This window comes from Echiichthys vipera, assembly GCF_963691815.1.
Source record: "Echiichthys vipera genome assembly, chromosome: 5".
Lineage (NCBI taxonomy): Eukaryota > Metazoa > Chordata > Actinopteri > Perciformes > Trachinidae > Echiichthys > Echiichthys vipera.
This window is the reverse complement of record NC_139830.1, coordinates 25,361,238-25,382,101: the sequence shown is the minus strand read 5'-3', so window position 1 is coordinate 25,382,101 and position 20,864 is coordinate 25,361,238. Positions and strand designations below refer to the sequence as shown.

The 20,864-nt window shown below is 42.3% G+C and overlaps 2 protein-coding genes across 2 annotated transcripts; one reads left to right on the top strand and one right to left on the bottom strand.

Annotated features, from left to right (window-relative positions):
- The first annotated feature begins 12,829 nt into the window (after window positions 1-12,829).
- ttc36 (tetratricopeptide repeat domain 36) lies at window positions 12,830-15,677 on the top strand. Its single transcript, XM_083914361.1, has 3 exons — window positions 12,830-12,948; window positions 13,180-13,368; window positions 15,272-15,677. The coding sequence occupies exons 1-3, from the start codon at window positions 12,843-12,845 to the stop codon at window positions 15,538-15,540; spliced, it is 564 nt and encodes a 187-aa protein (XP_083770487.1). The 5' UTR covers window positions 12,830-12,842; the 3' UTR covers window positions 15,541-15,677.
- A 129-nt stretch (window positions 15,678-15,806) lies between these two features.
- Window positions 15,807-20,615, bottom strand: LOC310947530 (F-box only protein 40). The gene is made up of 3 exons (XM_083914360.1): window positions 20,465-20,615; window positions 18,459-20,318; window positions 15,807-16,535 (listed from the first exon to the last, which is right to left on the bottom strand). The coding sequence occupies exons 1-3, from the start codon at window positions 20,465-20,467 to the stop codon at window positions 16,347-16,349; spliced, it is 2,052 nt and encodes a 683-aa protein (XP_083770486.1). The 5' UTR covers window positions 20,468-20,615; the 3' UTR covers window positions 15,807-16,346.
- Window positions 20,616-20,864: the final 249 nt, after the last annotated feature.

Here is a 20,864-nt window from a genome sequence, read left to right as displayed (position 1 = left end):
GACCCCAAACTTCCCTTTCCCGGGCCACATTAACCAGCTATAAGTGGGGGATCCCGAGGCGTTCCCAAGCCAGTGTGGAGATATAATCTCTACACCTGGTCCTGGATCTTCCCAGAGGCCTCTTTCCAGCTGGACGTGCCTGGAACACCGCCCTAGGGAGGCGCCCAGGGGGCATCCTTACTAGATGCCCGAACCACCTCAACTGGCTCCTTTCAACGCAAAGGAGCAGCGGCTCTACTCCGAGTTCCTCACGGATGGCTGAACTTCTCACCCTATCTCTAAGGGAGACTCCAGCTACCCTCCTGAGAAAACCCATTCCCGTCGCTTGTACCCGTAACCCTGTTCTTTCGGTCAAGACCCAGCTTTCATGACCATAGGTGAGGGTAGGAACGAAGATTGACCGGTAGATCGAGAGCTTTGCCTTCCGGCTCAGCTCTCTTTTCGTCACAACGGTGCAGTAGAGCTACTGCAACATCGCCCCCGCTGCTCCGATTCTCCGGCCAAACTCACGCTCCATCCTCCCCTCACTCGTGAACATGATCCCGAGGTACTTGAACTCCTTCACTTGGGGTAAGGACTCATTCCCTACCCGGAGTAAGCAATCCACCGGTTTCCTGCTAAGAGCCATGGCCTCAGATTTAGAAGTGCTGATCCTCATCCCAGCCACTTCACACTCGGCTGCCAATCGATCCAGTGAGTGCTGAAGGTCACTGACCGACGACGCCATCAGGACCACATTGCCTGCAAAAAGCAGAGATGAGATCCTCAGCCCACCGAACTGCAACCCCTTCCCACCACGACTACGCCTCGATATCCTGTCCATGAAAATCCCGAACAGGATTGGTGACAAAGCGCACCCCTGGCGGAGGCCAACCCCCACCGGGAAAGAATCCGACTTACTGCCGAGGATCCGGACACAGCTCTCGCTTTGGGTGTACAGAGATTGGATGGCCAACAGAAGTGACCCCCTCACCCCATACTCCCCCAGCACCTCCCACAGTATCTCCCGAGGGACCCGGTCATATGCCTTCTCCAGATCCACAAAACACATGTAGACTGGATGGGCATACTCCCAAGCCCCCTCAAGGATCCTTGCGAGAGTGAAGAGCTGGCCCGTTGTTCCACGTCCAGCACGGAATCCACATTGTTCCTCTTTAATCTGAGGTTCGACTATAGGACGAACCCTCCTTTCCAGCACCTTGGAGTAGACTTTACCAGGGAGGCGGAGTAGTGTGATACCCCTGTAATTGGCACACACCCTCTGGTCCCCCTTTTTAAACAGAGGAACCACCACCCCAGTCTGCCACTCCCTTGGCACTGTCCCTTGCCACTGTGGAGTTGTTTGACTACCTCAGTGACTTCCGCCAGGGATATTGACAATGATTCCCCATCAGCCTCCAGCTCTGCCTCTACAAAAGAGGGCGTGTCAGTCGGATTAAGGAGTTCCTCAAAGTGCTCCTTCCGCCGCCCGACTACCTCATCAGCTGAGGTCACCAGCATCCCGTCCTTACTGTAAACAGCTTGGATGGTTCCCCGTTTCCCCCTCCTGAGATGTCGAATGGTTTTCCAGAAGCACCTTGGTGCCGCCCGAAACTCCTTCTCCATGACTTCTCCGAACTCCTCCCACACCCGCTGCTTTGCCTCTGAAACAGCAGAGGCTGCAGCCCTTCTGGCCTGTCGGTACCTTGCAACTGCCTCTGGAGTCTTCCGGGATATGTTATCCCGGGAGGCCTCCTTCTTCAGTCGGACAGCTTCCCTGACCACCGGTGTCCACCACGGTGTTCGAGGGTTACCGCCCCTTGAGGCACCTAAGACCTTGAGGCCACAACTCACCGCTGCGGCTTCAACAATGGAAGCTTTGAACATTGCCCACTCCGGTTCAATGCCCCCAACCTCCACAGGGATGCCAGATAAGCTCCGCCGGAGGTGTGAGTTCGAGATCTCTCGAACAGGGGCCTCCTCCAGACGTTCCCAGTTCACCCGCACTACTCGTTTGGGCTTACCTGGTCTGTCCAGAATCTTTCCCCATCCTCTGATCCAACTCATCACCAGATGGTGATCAGTTGACAGCTCTGCCCCTCTCTTCACTCGAGTGTCCAAAACATATGGCCTCAGATCAGATGATACGATCACAAAATCGATCATCGACCTTTGGCCTAGGGTGCTCTGGTACCACGTACACTTATGTTCGAACATGATGTTAGTTATAGACAATAGACTAGCACAGAAGTCTAATAACTGACGACCGCTCGGATTTATATCAGGGAGGCCGTTCCTCCCAATCACGCCTCTCCAGGTGTCTCCATCATTGCCCACGTGGGCGTTGAAGTCTCCCAGCAGAACTATGGATTCCCCTACTGGAGCCCCATGCAGGACTCCATTCAGGGTCTCCAAGAAGGCCGAATACTCTGAACTGCTGTTCGGTGCATATGCACAAACAACAGTCAGAGTTTTCCCCCCTACCACCCGCAGGCGTAAGGAGGTGACCCTCTCGTCCACCGGGGTGAACTCCAGTTCATATGAGTATCCCCACACCCGCCCGGCGCCTCACACCCTGGTCAACTCCAGAGAAGAATAGGCTCCAACCCCTATCCAGGAGTACGGTTCCAGAACCGAGACTGTGTGTGGAGGAAAGCCCCACCAGATCTAACTGGTAGCGCCCCACCTCCCGCACAAGCTCCGGCTCCTTCCCCGAAAGAGAGGTGACATTCCACATCCCCAGAGCCAGCTTCTGCTGCCCGTGTCTGGTCCGTCGATGCCCCTCACCTTCACTGCCACCCGTGCAGCAGCGCACCCGACCCAAGTGGTTCATCCTGCGAGTGGTGGGCCCATAGGATGGAGAGGAGGGAGGTGCCACATCACTTTTTCGGGCTGTGCCCGGCCGGGCTCCGTGGCAAACCTGACCACCAGGCCCGTCTGGGCCTGGCTCCAGACAGGGGCCCCGGGCTTCCTCCGGGCAGGGTCTCTCTTCCTCTTCCTCGTTTGTCCATTGAGTCTTTGTGAACCATTCTTAGTCCGGCCCCTCGCCTGAGACCACTTTTGCCATTGGAGACCCTACCAGGAGCACTAGGCTCCAGACAACACAGCCCTCAGGTTCACAGGAACACACAAACCTCTCCACCACGATAAGGTGAGGTAAAAGTTCCACTGTCCAGGCTTAAAACAAATGGGGGATCGTGCTTTAACTATTTTAGCTCCATTGCTATTGCACAAACCCTCAATATCAGATCAGCTGAGTCAGTGCTTAAAATGCTTTTGAAAACCAACCTGTACACACTGGTAAAATATATATATTTTTTGTTTTATCTCTCTATGTTTGATCACTTCTTGAAAACCCTGTTTTTTTTATCACATTTTCTGTGATGTTTTTTTAAAATACCCCAAGTAGTCATCCAAGGAACTGCAGTTTTTGACACATCCACATTTTTCAGCACCGAGGTTGCCACTTGGTAACAACACAGCTTCAGCGTTACAAGAACACCATCCCCCTGCCAGCACACATAGATACACCACACACTGTACCTCTGAGCCCACAATCAAATCTCACTCAACATCTGCAAAACATTCCCAGCAGGCTTGAAATGTACATCAGCCTGGGGAAATCTATAGTATTGGCTCACCTCACTAGTTTTAATTTTGCGTGTGTTGTTTTCTATCAGCAGGTGGCACAACACCTCTAACAATGCAGCCTGCTCCACTCACATCACTCTGTTTTTACCCAAGTAAACCATAAATCATCCAGGGTTTTTTATGACATTTCTGGCTACGCTTCACCACATTACTTTGGGGAAACATTACAGTACATGTGTGGATATCCCAAATCCTAAAACTGCTATTCGGTTTTATTTGTTTCTCCGTGGTGCCTTGGTTCATGCCATCATGGTTTTTATCATGGTTGATTGGAAGAGTGAGTGATCGAGTGGGTGTGAGCGTGCATGCTGAGGCCAATTAAAACATTTTTTAGTCAAATTCTAAGAGGCAGAGTTGCTCTTAAGATGCAAATCACTTTGATTTTATGGTTGTTTAAGAATATGTCTTGTTCTACCTATTGTTATAAAGTCATTCAATACTGAATTGGTTTTCATTGTTTAACATTGTGTGGCTTATATAACCATGTAAAAGATGGTAGACTGAACATCTGGTAAATTAGAACTTGCACTCTTTCCCAATTTGTTCTGAAACTGCTGCACAACAATCCCCCTCTGATTAATATCTTATCTCATCTCATCTAATCTGATCTTATCTTATCTTATCTTATCTTATCTTATCTTGAAATGCATGTCTGCCAGATGTACTGCAATTCAGCTTGTACATCATGTTAGCACAAACACTTAATTCAGGTGTGTGGAAACAACTGTAAATACATAACGGTGAGGCAAAAGGGATGCCAAAACATTTGCAAATTCACAAAATAAAATACATAATATAAAGTACATAGTTTAGTGTAGTATTTTGGTGTAAACCTGGAGAATGTGCACATTGCCTATTAAAGCACACAATAAACAATTTCCCCAAGATATCCATTTTTGTGTTTTGTACAATATACCTATAATCTATCTATATCCATTATTAGCTAAAGCTGGATGAACAGCAAACATTTCCTCCACATGTCTATGGAAATAGAGACAGTGAGTAATATGTAGTTATTGTGCAGTAGCACAGAGGGTGTTGCTCAAGATTTCCCATAAAAAGGAGCACATTGTTTATTTGCCTAACCTCTGGCACCTCTGTGGAACTCCTCGTGTCTCCAAAGAGCGGATTACTTTGTTTTAATCCAGCTCAGAGTGCGATAGTCCTTCGTCATCGTAACGGTGCAGGTATCGACACACTGGCCCCTGTTTACCTCCACAGGGCAGAGGGATTAGGAGCACACAGTTTGATGTCAGATTCACAGACAAAAGTAGAGCAAAGCAAATGCTTCTCAGGGTTACTATGATATCCAAGTCCATTTTCTTTACAAGACGTTATGAAGCAGCACAAGTACCAGGAAAGAGGAGAATAAAAGAAAAACTGCAGAAGACAAAATGCAAAATTATTTAGAGTATTATCTTATACTATAATTTTATAAATGTCATAAATCACATTTATATTTTGTTGCTCATTTGTATTGTAGGGATTGAAAATTATCTTCTGTGGGTTTATAAAAGTCCACCAGGAGATTTTAGCCCCCAAAGAAATGTCCACTGTGTTTGCTAAACAGCTAACGAGTAATAATGTTGTCTCATTCACTATTAGCAGAGTAAATGTGCCATTATTTATACTCTCCTGTAGTTAGATTTAATCTATTATTATCAGAGGAAATAGAAAGGATGTGTTCATTGCTACATGTTGGTTTTACAGCAGTACTACCACTGAGGGTCAGTGTTTTTTGATTATCTGTTAATTTCCCTTTTGGCCTTAGGCAGACGCAACTCCATTCTCTCAGCTCTTGGTTTTAGAGTCTGTAAACACTGTCAATGTGTTTCTCTACTGACATAATCACGTTGAGTGGTGCTGATGCGGTGACATTTGCAGTAATAGGAGACTGATAATCCTCACACAATTGCTTCTCCACTTTTGCACTATAGGGGAGGCCATGGGGGATACACTGTGCTTCTGCAGAAAATCTGCTGCTTACTGAGTGACCATGAACAGGATAGCCTAGCCCTCACACTTTAACACTTATTACCCTGTGGAAAATGGGAGTCCTGCAGGATCAGACTGGCTGTGCTGACTTCGTGAATGGGGAGCCAGAGACCCAGCAGAAATAAAATAAGCAAGAGCTCACTCAAGAGATAAAAAGAAAACCTCTCTCTGCCCAGCAATCAAGAAGCTCTATTTTAATCCTCTTGGATTTTTATCAACCAGGCAAATAACTATACTGTCTAAGGTTGCTAATTGCCTTTTTAAAACTTTGCAGTATTTTGTTCAGATCAGATTTTCTTCCCACAGATAATTTAAGTCTCATTAGTGCCGTAGAGTATAGAATTACAGCAGTATAGCAGTAGAAGTTAGATAACATTACATACTTGAAATCAGCAGCTGTAAAATGAGAACGTTTGCACAGCCGGTCTGCCAGTGGGCGGGGCTTGGTTTTGGCTCGACTTGATCGCAAACTTTGTAAAAGCATCAAAGGCCTATTGTATTACCTTTCAAGTATTGAAATCAAGCAGTGCATGTATATGTAAACCATTTCAAAGAGGCTTCTAGGGTTTACTTTATAAAGTATTGCACCACAACCAACAAAAACTATCATGAGAGCACTTTAAACTGACATCTCCCCTTAATGTAAACTATTCTCATCATATTTGAACTACAAGGCATAAACATTAGAACACGAGAATGTGGGTACACATTTAAATGCTATGTTTTTTCAGGTGTTTTCTTTTCAGTACCTCAGCTGGTCGTGGTCGACCGCTGACTGCCAAAGCTTTTTCATATTCTTCATATTCTGTGCAGTGGTTAATTTGCAGATGGTGAAACAGGTGGTCGAGCTGTCTTTGATGGCAAATGCTTTCCGGCATAGTTTGCAGATTGCCGTCTTTTGAGAAACATCAGGGTTTTCAAAGTCAAACTAGCTCCATGCGACTAAGGATGGCGTTCAACAGTTAGCTATTAAATCCAACGACGTTGATTCCGAGGCTGGTAAAGTTTGTGTTTTTTTTCCCTGGTGCTGTTTGTTCACTATATTTAACTTCAGCCATATATGCATCTACGTTAGCTTGGTTTGTTGTTGTTGTTGTGAAGCGTGAAAACGGCATGAGTCTACTGTCCTTCTGGCCGGGGCCAAAACCGTTTTTTCAGCTAAAGCCTAGTACGTTTAAGCAGTGTGAGTGCACCCGTTCCCCGCATAACTGTGGCCAGCGGGCCGTCCACGGCCTGCTTGAAAGAGGTGGGCTTTAGCGGAGCCGTTTGCACATGTACGAGCACGAGCGTGCGCATGTGTACGAGCACGAGCACGAGCACGAGCCCTACGGCAGTAGCGTTATGTCCGCCTGTTCGGACATGTAAATAGAAGGACGGACCATGAGCGGACATTTAACAACAACAACAATGGCGGTGAAAGGTTCACATTGGTGTGATGCGGAGGTGGAGTGTTTACTGCAGATTTGGTCGGATGAAAATATTCAAAAACAGTCGACAAGACGCACAAAAACTCTGAGGTCTGTGGAAAGATTTGTAAACAAAGCCACACACACGCGATCAATGTGTGTGATGGCGTATGGACAGCAAGAAGCATTGGCCGGCCCTGGCAGTGTGAGTACAAACGGGGCTGGGGCGCGGGGGGAGAGGGAGGGGGGACAAGTACCCTAAAGCCCGGGTCGCGGTGCGGAAGGACAGTGTGAGTACACCCTTAATGCGCACAGCCCTACCTCATATCCTACAGCACTACAACAGTTTTATTTCTCTAGCATACATGATTGAAAGAGTGCCCACAACAACAAAAGGGCTAAAACTTGGTGATTCTGAACTAGCTACTTAGCTAATAGGGCCCAACCAATATGGTATATTTGAGACCGATACTGATACTGATTCTAGAGGAGAAAAATTCCCTGATAACCATAAACATCTATGCCGAAACCAATAGATACACATATTTCACATGTTTTCACTGCATGATCCTATCCACATATCGACCTGGCTCTATTACTGCTGCTTATATCTGAGTGTAGAGGTGTCTATCCTCAGGCTTTCTGTTCAGTCTTTCCATCCTTCTCTCTCCAACTGTCTCACCATTTCTGTCCCTTCCCTTTTTCTGAACTTGCTATCCAGCTGCACTAAGGGCAACACCTCCCAAAAACTCCCCGTGAGTCTCTCCCATGTTAGTCCTTCGTGGTCACTACAATATACACTGTGCAGTTCTGATTTTTATATGATTGTACAGTAGATATCTTTGCATTTTAGACGGTAATTTGAAGACATCCTCTAACTCTGGTGAGATAAACACCAAATATAAATATAAACAAACATGCAAACAATTAACCGATATATCAAAAAACAACTCAACTAAATTAATTGATGAAAAAAACAACTATATCTCTGGAGAGCTTGCCTTGGTTATTTCCTAATCACTCCAATATTTAGCCTGACATTGTCATCTCATTAGCTGTTTTAAGGTAGGCAAGATTTTCCCTTATCACTGTCCTCTGACAGACACTGAAGCTGTATTAGCCAGCATACAGTAAGCTTAAGCTGAGCATATTTGCCATAAAGTAGGTTGATAATGAGAATATAATGTAATTTATGCAAAGTCAATTTGCTGCATTGTGACATTTCCAGGTACTCTGCGAAAAAGATCTGTCACTTCAGAGAGACTGCTGTCTTACCTGAAATACAACTATAGAATATGAACATAACACTCTTAGTTAGAGCATTTCCCTTGCTGCAAGCCTTATTGAATAAATATTCCACCTCTCTCTTAAAATCCTGCCACCACATCTATTTCTTACCCCCTCCATCATTTGGCACTGTTAGCATTTACAAGGCAGCAACAAATTCTCCTTTTCCCTCAACAGTTGAAAACTACCGCCTCACCACAGTTGCTAGGTCAGTATACAAATATCACACCAGCCTACATCCATGAGTCGGGCACATGCACACAATTCACATACATCACAAAGAATGAATGTGCATTGCACTTTATATGTTAATGTAGCTTATACCCTAGGCCTGAAAGTATATTTCTACTATTTTTGCATTATATATATATATATATATATATATATATATATATATATATATATATATTATAACACGCTATTTTACAAAAGTACAAAAAAAAACAAAAGTCAAAACCTTTGACAACTGAGGACCACTTCTTAACAAACTTTGTGTTTCAGCTGCTTCACTTCAATATCAGATCTGCCTCATCCTTATAAAGGTCCCAAAAGCCCATACCTCCATGAGCACTCTCTTGTTCCAGATCACTGCTGACAGTAATTGGAAACAACTGAAAAAGCCTTTGAGCTGGAACCATTTTCATCTCTGTGACACACTTACACACATTTGCTGGATATACACTTGCAGTTACTTTCTAAGCCAATGAGAACTATGACAAGTCCAAATGTTCCCATGTTCAATCATACCGTGTGGATCAATGCCACTTGTAGTAAAATCACTTTGGCTATCAGTTCCCCCTTTTTGGCACTGTTATCTGCCATTTGTAACATGCAACAACACCTCCAGATGTTCTTCCTCCGTACGTTGCTGTTGCTGTGGAGATCTCTAGAGATCTCTCAACTTAACTTATCTGTTGTACATTGGTATTCTCCTGGTTCTGTGATGCTTTCTGAATGTTTATTAACTGTTGAGCCATTCACCAGATTATGATTGTATAACTAAAGAAAACCTGTACCTCAGTACTACATACTGTGTCTTACATGAATCTAGACATGTACTGCATTGTAATTAATACTATGGTTTAAAGATGGATTAACTTTGTGTACTGTCAAAATCCCATTGCTTATGCCAGAGATTTGCTGTGTGTACTATTTAAATACTACATCAGTAGTACCCAACTGTTTTGGCTTGTCACTTCTGCAATCAAAGCAATGTCTATTTGAGATCCCTCTTCACAGTGTGAGATGTGAGCAGTTTAACCAAAGACGGATTTTTTTCCTCCTCAGACGGTTTCATTTGAATAATATTTTGAACCAGAAGAGATACAGCTATGTTGTATTTCACAGGGAGAAGAAAGATTAGAGAAAAATATTCACTGTACAGAGCAATCATTTTCCGTACCTTTATCCAACCCTGTCCTCGAAAAATTGTGTTTCTACTCTACCAAATAATTTTGTCCAATATATTTAGGTTACTATGTTTTATAATAAATACAGTAATTTCTCCTGAAAATGAACTCTCCAACATAACAAGTTAAGTATAATAGCATACATTTAGTACAATTACATATTTTCAAGTTTAAAAACAATGGGAAATCCATAAGTATACAAATAAGAGCATAACATGAATTAAATAAGAAATGTTGAACAAGTGCATGCATGCATGCAAAAAAAAAAGCCAGAAAGCAATCCATCCTCTGAATGCTGTCTTTTCTAGTTTGGGGTTGTTAGGTTTTAATGAGACTGTGATTATATTAGAGGTCACAACAGGTCATTTTTTTAAAGTGACATCTAGTGTGAAAAAATGGTCTGACAATGATAAAGTCTCAGCTTTCAAGTCATGTCCAATTTACGCAGTGCCAAGACTGTTTAAGGACCCCAGTATGCAAAAATATTCCACCATTTTTAGAACAGGCAAAACAAGACTGCATACTTTGAATACTGAATGCAAAAAGAAACTGCATGGGTGACCAAAATTTTAAGTTTGGAGCACTATTTATCCTCTTTCCTGACAAGCAGGCATCACTTCTATTTTCATATGATACCAGTATCTTCACTCTAAATGTTGTTCCCACAAATCTCCTAGGGTTCATATTCTGCATGCCAGATGGGAAACTTTAGCGGGTCCTCGGGGGCCAGTGGGCCGCCTTTTGATGGTCACCCTATTATAGTTTGTACTATAGATCTGTATCTGCTTAATTCTTATACAACTCAGACACAAGACACCATCACATACTAAATTACATGATATGGTGATATCGTTGGTCTGCACAAGGCCTAAATGCAAATTATGTAGTGACTATCCTATGAGAAAGAACATAAGGAGCCCACCACTATCTTGATCAGTGCTACTCTTACTAAAGCATCTTAAAACAGTTGTCGAAGACCAATCACATATAGACCATTCTGCTACACAGTACCAGAATTCAACAAAATGATGTTGACAGAAAAACTACATAGCTGTATCAAATCGCATACAGTTCATGAAATATACGTCTTACCTTTAAAGGAGCTTCTTCTGTATGAAGTTAACAATGTGTGTCGACCTCCAGGTCAGCAGTGACAGCAAAAGGTAGGATTTGAGCCATGATATTTCATCTGGATGTCTCCTATAACAGAATATGGTTATAAAACAAGTTAGATTCTGATGCCAGCAATGTATCAAACCTGGTGGTGCTGAATACATTAGCAATTCTCTTGGTGCTTGGTTGATTGATTGTTCTGGAGACAGTGCAGCAGCTCAGTAGTAAGATAGCATAATTTTCCTCTAAGACCAGTGTCAGCCTGATTCTGAAAGGCTGCAATGAATAGCTGCTTCCTGGATTTGCTCAGTAATGGTTCCACATTATTTAGGATGGGAAACAATATTGAAATCCTACTGCTGATCATCAGGCTGAAAGTGATGAATTGCTCATTTCACTGTAGCTTCCTTCCACACTGCCTGGAGCAAACTGCTACTGGTCCTGTTCCTGGGTCTCCTTGTCCTCACCGGAAGAGTTTTCTCTGATTTGTATCTACCTGACCCAGTATCGGAGGAATTATTTAGATGTTTTACTTAATTAAAAATAGCAAAACCAAACTGTGAAATACACAGTCCCAAGCCAAAGTCTTGCGCTCAAAGTGCTACTTAAGTAAAAGTCTGGTAGTATATTAGCAAAATGTAGGTCACTTAAAAGTACTAAACAAATGCAATGCAGAATAATGATCCATGTGAGTGTTATATTCACACTAAGATCCTCTGAGACCAATCTGTTAGTGGTTCGCAGAGTAAACTCAAATCAAGGGAAAGCATCTTTCAGTCATTATGCAACAAACAGCTGGAATAAACTTCCTGAAGATTTGAGACTTTCACCCACTCTGACCACTTTTAAAACTAGACTGAAAACTTTTATGTTCACCTTAGCTTTCTGCTAAATCTTCGCACTTTTAACGTCCGCACTGTTTTGATTATTGTCTATGGTTTTATTCTCTTTGTCTTCCTGTAATGCATTTGAATTCATGACATGTTGTGCTGTGAAGCACTTTGAGTCTGCCTTGTGTATGAAAAGTGCTATACAAATAAAGCTGCCTTGCCTTGCCTTGCCTATATTATAAAGTTAAAGATGCATCAGTTTGTAAGCACTGTAGTATTGTAATGGTTTTGTCAGTTATGCGTCATACATTTGTAAGCATACATCAAATTTGAATTCATAAAGTAACATTCATATAGCTATGGCCTATGCATTTGATATTAGTGCAAACTTGAACTAAATCCAAGCAGTAGGTGAAAAATGACGTGTGATTTTAATTTATTCTTCACTTTTTAGTCGACATATTGATACATTTCATCACTTCTTGCTTGAAAAAATATTTTTGTTATGACCATTTCATGAAGGGGACATATCAAAATAATGAAAATATGTGGTTGAGTTTTGTTCTACCCCATGTAGGGATATCCCTTTTGAAGATTTTTGCCTGAACTAACTGTATCTGTCTTGGAGAGCCGGAATCAACCTCTTCTACTTCTTCCTCAGCCAGAGATTTGCTGGTTAGCTTGTGAAACCTAAAGTAACTGTTTTTCACATTTCAAGTTCACTTTAGTCAGTGTTTCTAATGAACTGAAACATGTTCTTGAGGTTTTCTGTCTGTATTTTCTGCACACTGGGTATCTACTTAATGTACATGACAATCTAGGCATCTCTTTTTTTAAAACAAAGTATGTCCCATTAGATTTGGACAGTACAGTTAAAATCATTTTCATCACTTTGCACTGAGTAGAAATCATCAAATAGAATATCTTTGATAATATTTTCTCCCTTTACCATTATAACAATACTTCTGCAGCGTGCAGGCCAAATCTGCATTTTTTACTTAACCAAATACAGATGTGCTCAGTGCAGGCAAATCTCAAAGTCCACCTCTGCTTCCACCCCTTTCTGTGATTGGCTGGTGGAACTGGCTGAAGTTAAGGGAGGAAAAATTCCACCCAGCGGGGATTTAGGTGTCATTATTTCTGTCTTTGCTTCCTTTGCAGACAACAGTAAGATGGCCTCAGCACATGACAGAGCTGTACTCCAGGCTATATTCAACCCCACCACCCCCTTTGGAGACATCCCTGGCCTGAACCAAGAGGAGGAATTAATTGATGATGGTGAGTGTGAGCTTCTGACTTGATGTGCCTCTACATATCATGTTACAGCTTTTTAAGTTTATCATTTCATAGCATATTGAATTTATTTGAACGCATCCCGTTCCTGGACTAAAAAAAACATGACATTTTAATCCAAATTGAGTTCTGGGTGACATTTCTGTGTTTTCCTTGCCACGGTACCTGTCAATTGAGTTTGAGTGCTTTTTCAACCTGTTTATCTCCCCCTGCCAGACAGTAGCTTTGACACAGAGTTGCTGAAGCAAGTGAAAGAGTTGGAGACGCAGGGTGTCTCGGCAGCAGAGACTGGGGATTTGCAAGCTGCACTTCAGCTGTTCAGCCAGGCAATCCAGATCCTTCCTCAGCGAGCCTCAGCCTATAACAACCGGGCACAGGCCCTGCGGCTGCAGGGGAACACAGCAGGTAACACAAACTCAATAATAACCCTTTGCATAGACAACACAGTGTGTCTATACAGTGTTACTGTATAGATTCTGAGTTTGCCTTGCGTTTGGCTCCTTTTACATGCTGACTGTCACAAGGGTGGCAGGGTTATAAACACTGAATGGACAGAAATCGAGGATATACAGTGGAAATCAAAATTAGAGAACAAAGTATTAATTCTTGATATATTTGGAAACACTGTTATTTTTTTATTGTTCCGAATGTGATAGAATATCCGCTATGGCTATACCACTGTTGTACTAGCATGTTTTTATTTTAAATAACCAAGGCACTTCAACAAAAACCTTTATTTTGTGAAAAGAGCAGTGAGCAACATTAAAATAACCACTGTGTCAACAATGTTTTCTTAGGGCTATAGGATTAAAAATGAATAGGAAGTGTAGAGGCCCTTGCTTTGAATGACTTCAGCACATCTGCGCCCACAGGGCATCCCTAGTTTCTCATACTGTTCTGGTTTGATCTTGGTCCATTCTGACTCAGTCTCTTCCACAGTTCAGTAACTGCAGTGGGTTTATTAGCCATTACTTTGTTGCCAAGGATTTTCCAGAGATTCTCTATGAGGTTTAGATCTGGGCTCTGGGGTTTCATTGTTTCAATATTCTTAGCTTCAAGGAACTGCTTAACCTGTTTTTCAGTGTGACTGGGGCATTGTGTTGCATGAAAATTGTGGGCTGATTGGGAGACAATTGCAGTGGAGGTATTGCATGTTGCGGAGGGAACTTCACATAAACATTTGCATTCACACTGACATGTAGCTATACAAGAGGCACAACTCCTGCTGCAGAAAACATCCCCAAACCTGACTTGTTTACACACTTTGGGTTCAGTCTTTCCACAGTCCTACGCCGAACATAATGTTTCCCATCAGACACAAATAAACTGAACGTTCATCATTGAAGTGAACCCTGGACCAGTTCTCCTCTGTCCACACAACACGCCCCTCAGCAAAGGCAAGTAGAACCTTTTTATTCTTTCTGCTGAGGTTTGGTCACTGCAGAGTGGGCTTTCAGTCCAAATTGTCTTAAATGATGAAACACTGTGTGCAGAGACAGATCCATGCCATATTTCTATTCTTGTGAAGTTTCAAAATTCTTTAAATCACAGACTTGGAACGCCCAACCTCTCTTGCAGTGGCTGAGAGGGTCATCCCTTTGGCATTCATCTGGACAACCTATTCAGTCCCTTTAAAGCAGCTTGCCATCTTGCAAAGTAACCAGGAGAGATGTCAGATGAATTGGGAGTGTCGAACAATTATGTTATTTGTCACTAAGTGCTAGATTAACATCAGTAGCTGGGAGGTATCTGAGAGTGTTCTTTATTTTTTTACAAAATACATTTTTTTTAAGTGCTTTGGTTATTAAAAAAAAAAACATGCTAGTACAGCAGTGGTATAGCCACAGCTATCAAATTCTGAACAGTAAAAAATAACAGTATTTCAGAATAAATCAAATATTGATACTTTGTTATCTAATTTTGATCTCCACTGCATATAAAATTATTTCTATAGGTGGTGCTTTGCAATTTGTCTGTAACCTGGTGCCAGTTGTTATTCATGCTGACCAACAAGATCTTCCCAATATTTCTGACAAAAAACCTACTGCACATGGCCATTTAAAATAATAATAATATTTGTAAATTTTACATTGCTGTATATTTTGCATTCATTAAATAACACAAGGTTGTTAGGTTATAGTCAATGTTAAGACTAAGATAATATTGTTTTATCTGACTGCGTACTCAAGTTCAGCGATTCAGAGTAAATATTGCAGTTGATCCAGGCAGCGTAACCTGTAAGAATTTGAGAACAAATTGAGAATCAACTTTCAAGACGTGTGCCTCACAGTGCTCTTCTGTCCCATAGGAGCCCTGGGTGACCTGGACCGAGCCATCTCTCTGAGCGGCAGCACTGGACGAACTGCCTGCCAGGCGCTGGTGCAAAGAGGCCTTTTGCGTAGATTAGCATGCCAGCGTGATGAAGCCAGAGCTGATTTTGAGAAAGCAGCTGCACTTGGAAGTGAATTTGCTCGACAACAGGCTGTGGTTCTTAATCCGTACGCAGCCCTGTGCAACAAAATGCTGTCAGAGGTGATCAACAAACTACGAAACCCTGAAGCGTCCGAGATGCTGTAGTTAATGAGTTTTGTTCCTTGAATTCCTTTTCTGTTATAAAGTTTGCAGCTAATAAAAAAACGATTTTGGCTTTTAATGTAATTTTATTTCCCTGACTATGCTGCAGGTAAAATAAATGAGACCAACTGCTGATGAGATTTATTGTACAGTATATAAATCAGTGTCTCACAGGTTATTTATCTCATTTTCATTAAAGACTGGTTTAAATAGAAACAAAGCTATCAGTGCCTAATCAAATATGACAAATATGACTTGTGATATTCGAACATTCAATATCAAACTTGATTATAATGTTTGTGATGTGTCATCACTCCACACAGATGAGGTGCTTCAGCTTCTCTCCAGTAGATGTCAGTCTTGTCATGTGTAAAACAGTCAACAACAGCTGCCCTTGTTTCTTTGAAATAATGCTTTTCACCACAAGAATGAAATAAGATGGAATAAACAACACTCGTCTACTCAGTATGGCAAACAAATTCAAATCGGATCTGATATTACAGAATATGAGGACCACACATTGTATCAATACATCTGTGAATGTAGTGTCCTGGGGGGCAAAAATATTGGAGGAGAAGTTACAAGAAAAGAAAATTAGAAAGTAAACCAAATCAAAATCTGCAGAAAATGCCGTTTAAGCCAAAGTGAATTCTGTTCAGTATGTCTGCAGGGCTTCAACACAAAGTTACCCCAAATTCCCTTTTGTTTCTAAACAGTATGGCTGTATGTATGCAGAGAATACATTTCACATCTGAGTGATTCTAAATGTAGCATAGCTGGCATTGCCGTCCACCCACTGAGCTCTGGGACTATGAGCATCTTTTATGCTTCACTTTTCCATGTTTGTCTCTGACCTCTCCCAGGCAGGCTAAAGCCACTGGCTCAGTGTGCTCCTCTCTCTGGTAGAAGGAGCAGGTTTTCAGGTGATCTGACATAGAAGGAGTGTTGCTGAAGTTCCATGTGTCCACAGAGGAAAACAGAGTGCTGTACTCCCAAACCTGTAAAACACAGAGACAGAGCTGAAGCAGGTGGAGGTGACTGCTGTCAAGGCATCTATCAACTGTATTGCAGCAATTGCTATGAGGATCACTTGTTTTCAATATCCCCGGAATCTAGATCACAGAGTATTTTTATCACGTCAGGGCATGATGTTATTTCTGTATCCATCCATTACACATTTATACAAGTGATGCACTGCAATGGGGAGCAAATACCCAGCTGTTGCCTACACAGTCTTATCAACATCTAGTCTCCATGAATGATCACATCTGACTTGTTAGCACAGTGTTTACTGGCAGAGAGACCTCAGGCCATTCCACATCACTGATATCACTGGCACACTCTTTGTCCCATGATCACTGCAGTACAGAGAGTCAATGTAAAAATACACACGTATGCATTTATACTATATATGTCCTTTATTACCTTAAGGAGAGAGCTTATTTTTTCTACAGTATAAAATTCACAAACTGGGTTCACTTCAGTGTGCAATACTTAGCTCAGGTGAACTTCCATCACAATGTGCAATAGTAATAGTAATATTTTTCCTCTGTCCCTTGGTGTGAATTTAAGCATTTCAAGGTATTGTATATATTGTTCCTGTTATTCTTATACTATATGCTTCCCTGTGTTTATAATGTTCATATTTTTCTATATTTATCAAGAAATTATTGTTTCTTATTGATGCTTCTTTAAAGTTTGCTATCCACTTTGCTGCTGTAATATGAAAATTTCACCTTTGTGGGACTAATAAAGGAATATCTTATCTTGTTTGTTTGTTTGTTTGTCAGATATCTGAACAACTACTGAACTAATTTAAAAAAAAAGAATTGGTGGGGGAAAAAAGCTTAAAAACTGATTAGTTTAATAAATGGGTCGTTATCCACCCTTAACTTGTCTGCCATTTATATATTTTTTTAAATGTCATCAAATTTGGTCATATTCGTATGAGACGTCAAGATGGTGCAACAGACACATGATGAAGTTAGATGGCCATAGCTTAGTGGTCATCAGTATAAGTCACTTAAAAGTTCATCCTTATACAGTAAACACAGCACTCATAATTCCAGACAGGATTTAGATAATCTCCAAAAATCGAGGCAGCTGGGGGAGTTGTCAAGGCTCAGACCGCTAGACCACTAGACGTCCCTGTGGGGTAGCGGTCTAAGCTATGGGTTCTAAAGTCTAGATGGGCCTCCCTGGTTTGAAATGAAAAAAATAAATAAAAAATTAAGGAAGCTACCATTCAGTTAACATTGCTACATTACATAAATGCTAAAGTACAGTATATAAGCACGTCCTTTAGAGATGCCATTGATTTGTTTTATATATTTTATGCTGTAGAACAGAATCAGCACATTGTAACACTAAATGATGATTAAGCTCAACTGTCTTGTTACTAGCTTGGGCATCAGGAAAGAAAATAAAATACAATTTAATTTTCCTAAACACTTCCTTGTGGTGCGTGACCCCACATGGTACAGCTGCTTCTTGATAAGGACACAGAAAAGCATGGCAAATATCCAGTGGCTGCTTCAGTGGGAACCAATATGTGGTGCCAACACGGCTGTGATTCAGTTTGTAATATTGTTAGAAAGGACTATGCAGAGTCTGGAGAGTGTTTACAATGCAGCAGCTGTCATGATGGATGAATGACTGAAATTTCCCAATGACAGTTAACAGAATTGTGCCAAGGGATCTAACATAGAATTTCGGCCTTGTGTTTACTTTCCCTTGACAGTGTAGGGTTGAGGGTTGTAAGGTTGAGTTCAAAATAATAGGTGATGGAATGGTCAAATTAATAATAATTCTATAATAATCCTCTGCAGTTCATTTAACACCTAATTGATTCAAGCAATTACTCCAAAATTACAAATCTAAGTTTATGAATGAAATTAAAATAGAATCTTAAGGATACTTGCTTTCTTTCGACATTTCCAGGAACTTCCCCCGTGAGAATATGTCTTTTTTTCCCACTTGAGGGACACCATCCCTCTCTCCTGCAACAAGGCTGCACACACCTCTCTCATCAGACGGGAGACTTGGGACATCTGAGATAGTGTAAAACTGTCAAGGTAACCAGCAATGTGCTGAAGGATCTCCAGAGGCAGGCTGCTCAGGGGATCCAGATTATGTGGACTGAAGGTTTTCCCACCTTCACAGAGGAATGAAGGGACTTCTGGCTGGAGGACAAAGGCGCTAACATCTTGGCAGAATTTGATTGTAGCTTGATGACCTGAAGGGTGAAACCTTTTCTGGGTGAAAGCGCAGCCGAGGTATGCTAAGGGGCAACGCTGCTGGAACCAGCCGCTTAGCGAGGCCTGTATGTCAGAGTGCACATTCCTGAAATGTGAGCGGTATTCATCACGGCGAAAGAAGTGACCACACATGTAGCTGAATGCTGAACTTGTTTTGTTGTGTCTTCTGGTGACAGATTCTGCTTCGACGTGTACATAAAGACCACAAGGTTTGTCTGCGATAACATCAGCAAGCGATGCATCTCTTTTGAACGGAGCAGAGGCAAAGTTGTATGTCTGTGTTCCTATATCTACATAAAGGCCATCTCTCCCTACACTCTCTGAGATTAAATGTCCTTTCAGTTCCTTTTCCAGGGAGTTCAGGAGTGTGGCGCTAACCTCGTCACACTTTGGAAGATCCTCAACTGACACGCCCAAATCTGCAGTGTCAACACTAGCATTGATCTTGAACTTTCTAGCAGGGTCCTTGAGATAACTGCGCTTTGCTCGATAGCTGGTAGGAACATTAAATGTGCGAACAGTTTTAACCTCGATGGGCTCCAGTTTCCCATACACAAAATCCTTTTCTCTTGGGGTGCAGGCAGCAAGTTGGCCAAACTTGATCAACATTGCTCCATTATGCGCGAGATACATGTTGTATTCCCCTATGTTGACTTCCTTGCCTAACCTCTCAAGAACCCCGTCTTGCCATGGTGCAAAGCCAGTTGCCCCATCCATGCTTGAAGCAGCAGCAGCAGCATTTTCTTGGCTTAGTTGTGAGTTTCCTGTCTCCCCCTGACAGTGTGATGTTTCTTGCTCTTCCTTTGCCTTTCCCCTTCCCTCCTTTTTATTCAGGTTTTTGACAGTTTGCTTGCACCCCTCCATCTCCTTGTTGAATATTTTCTCCCAGGAGCTGTAGTTCTGATTACCCTCCACGTCCCTACTCTTTGCCAAAGCATCCCTCTCCTCTTGGCTCGGTTCTGTGTCCTCCATTCTTGTGCAGCCATTTTCTGTAAATTCACCACAATCTAAAGAACAGGCTGCTTCCTCTACAGAACTGTTGTCCCCAGCAGAAACCTGCTGAAGGACAGGATCCTGCACCAACTCAGGAAAAATGTCCTTCATTTTGATGGATCGAAACAGCACGTCTTGGTCCCTGAGAGCCAGAGCAACATCGAGGTTTACTTCAGTTTGAGGGCCTTCTGAAACATTTTTGGAGAAGGTCAGATCAGTTTCTGAAACAGGCCAGCGGTTCCACTCCTGAGAGCAGCATACCACGCTGGCAGGACAGAGCTCCAGGTGTTTGGCCAGCCTGTGGCGCAGCATGGTAAGAAGACAGCCATAGTTGACATTGAGGCAAGGGACCGTCTCATTGGGACAGAGAAGCTGGTGCTCTTCTTGCTTGCACATATGGAAGGTGGCACCACAGTTTGTACGACACTTAATGACTTTGCATGAGACAGAGATCTGCACTGGGACTTGACAGTGGACACTGTAACACTTGTCACAATGCCCATGAGGACCCACAGGCATCTGTCTCTTCACCTAAGAGAGAAATAAAACAACACAGTGCAAACTTTTCAACGTCCATACCGTGGCTAATTAAAAGCTATTACAGTAAGTAATGTGAGAATCACATTTTATCATACATTTTAAATACTGATGACCACAGCGCAAATAGATGCACTTACCATTGATGCTTATGAACACAATCAGATCATATGAGAAGAGTTTCAAGCCTGAAACACTGTCAGAGAACATTGTCAATTTTGCATTTTTAAATTTCACATTGACGCTTCTTCCAAGAAAGATATTAAGGAAAGACATTGTAACAAGTAAGGTTGTGTAAGGTAAGATAAAGTGTGTGCTGACATATTATATCTGTTATGTTCAATATTTTGTTTAATGAGGTTGTCCCACATAACAAGTAAAACAATACTGGAAGCACAGCTCAATCCCTCTTTATCCCTCATTGAGAAATTCTGTCTCTGGCTTCACCCCTAACACTGCTGCTTGTGCTAGGTTGAAACAACAGTGAGCATCAAGATGGCTACAAACATTGGAGAGATTCAGCCATATATGTGGGTGGGG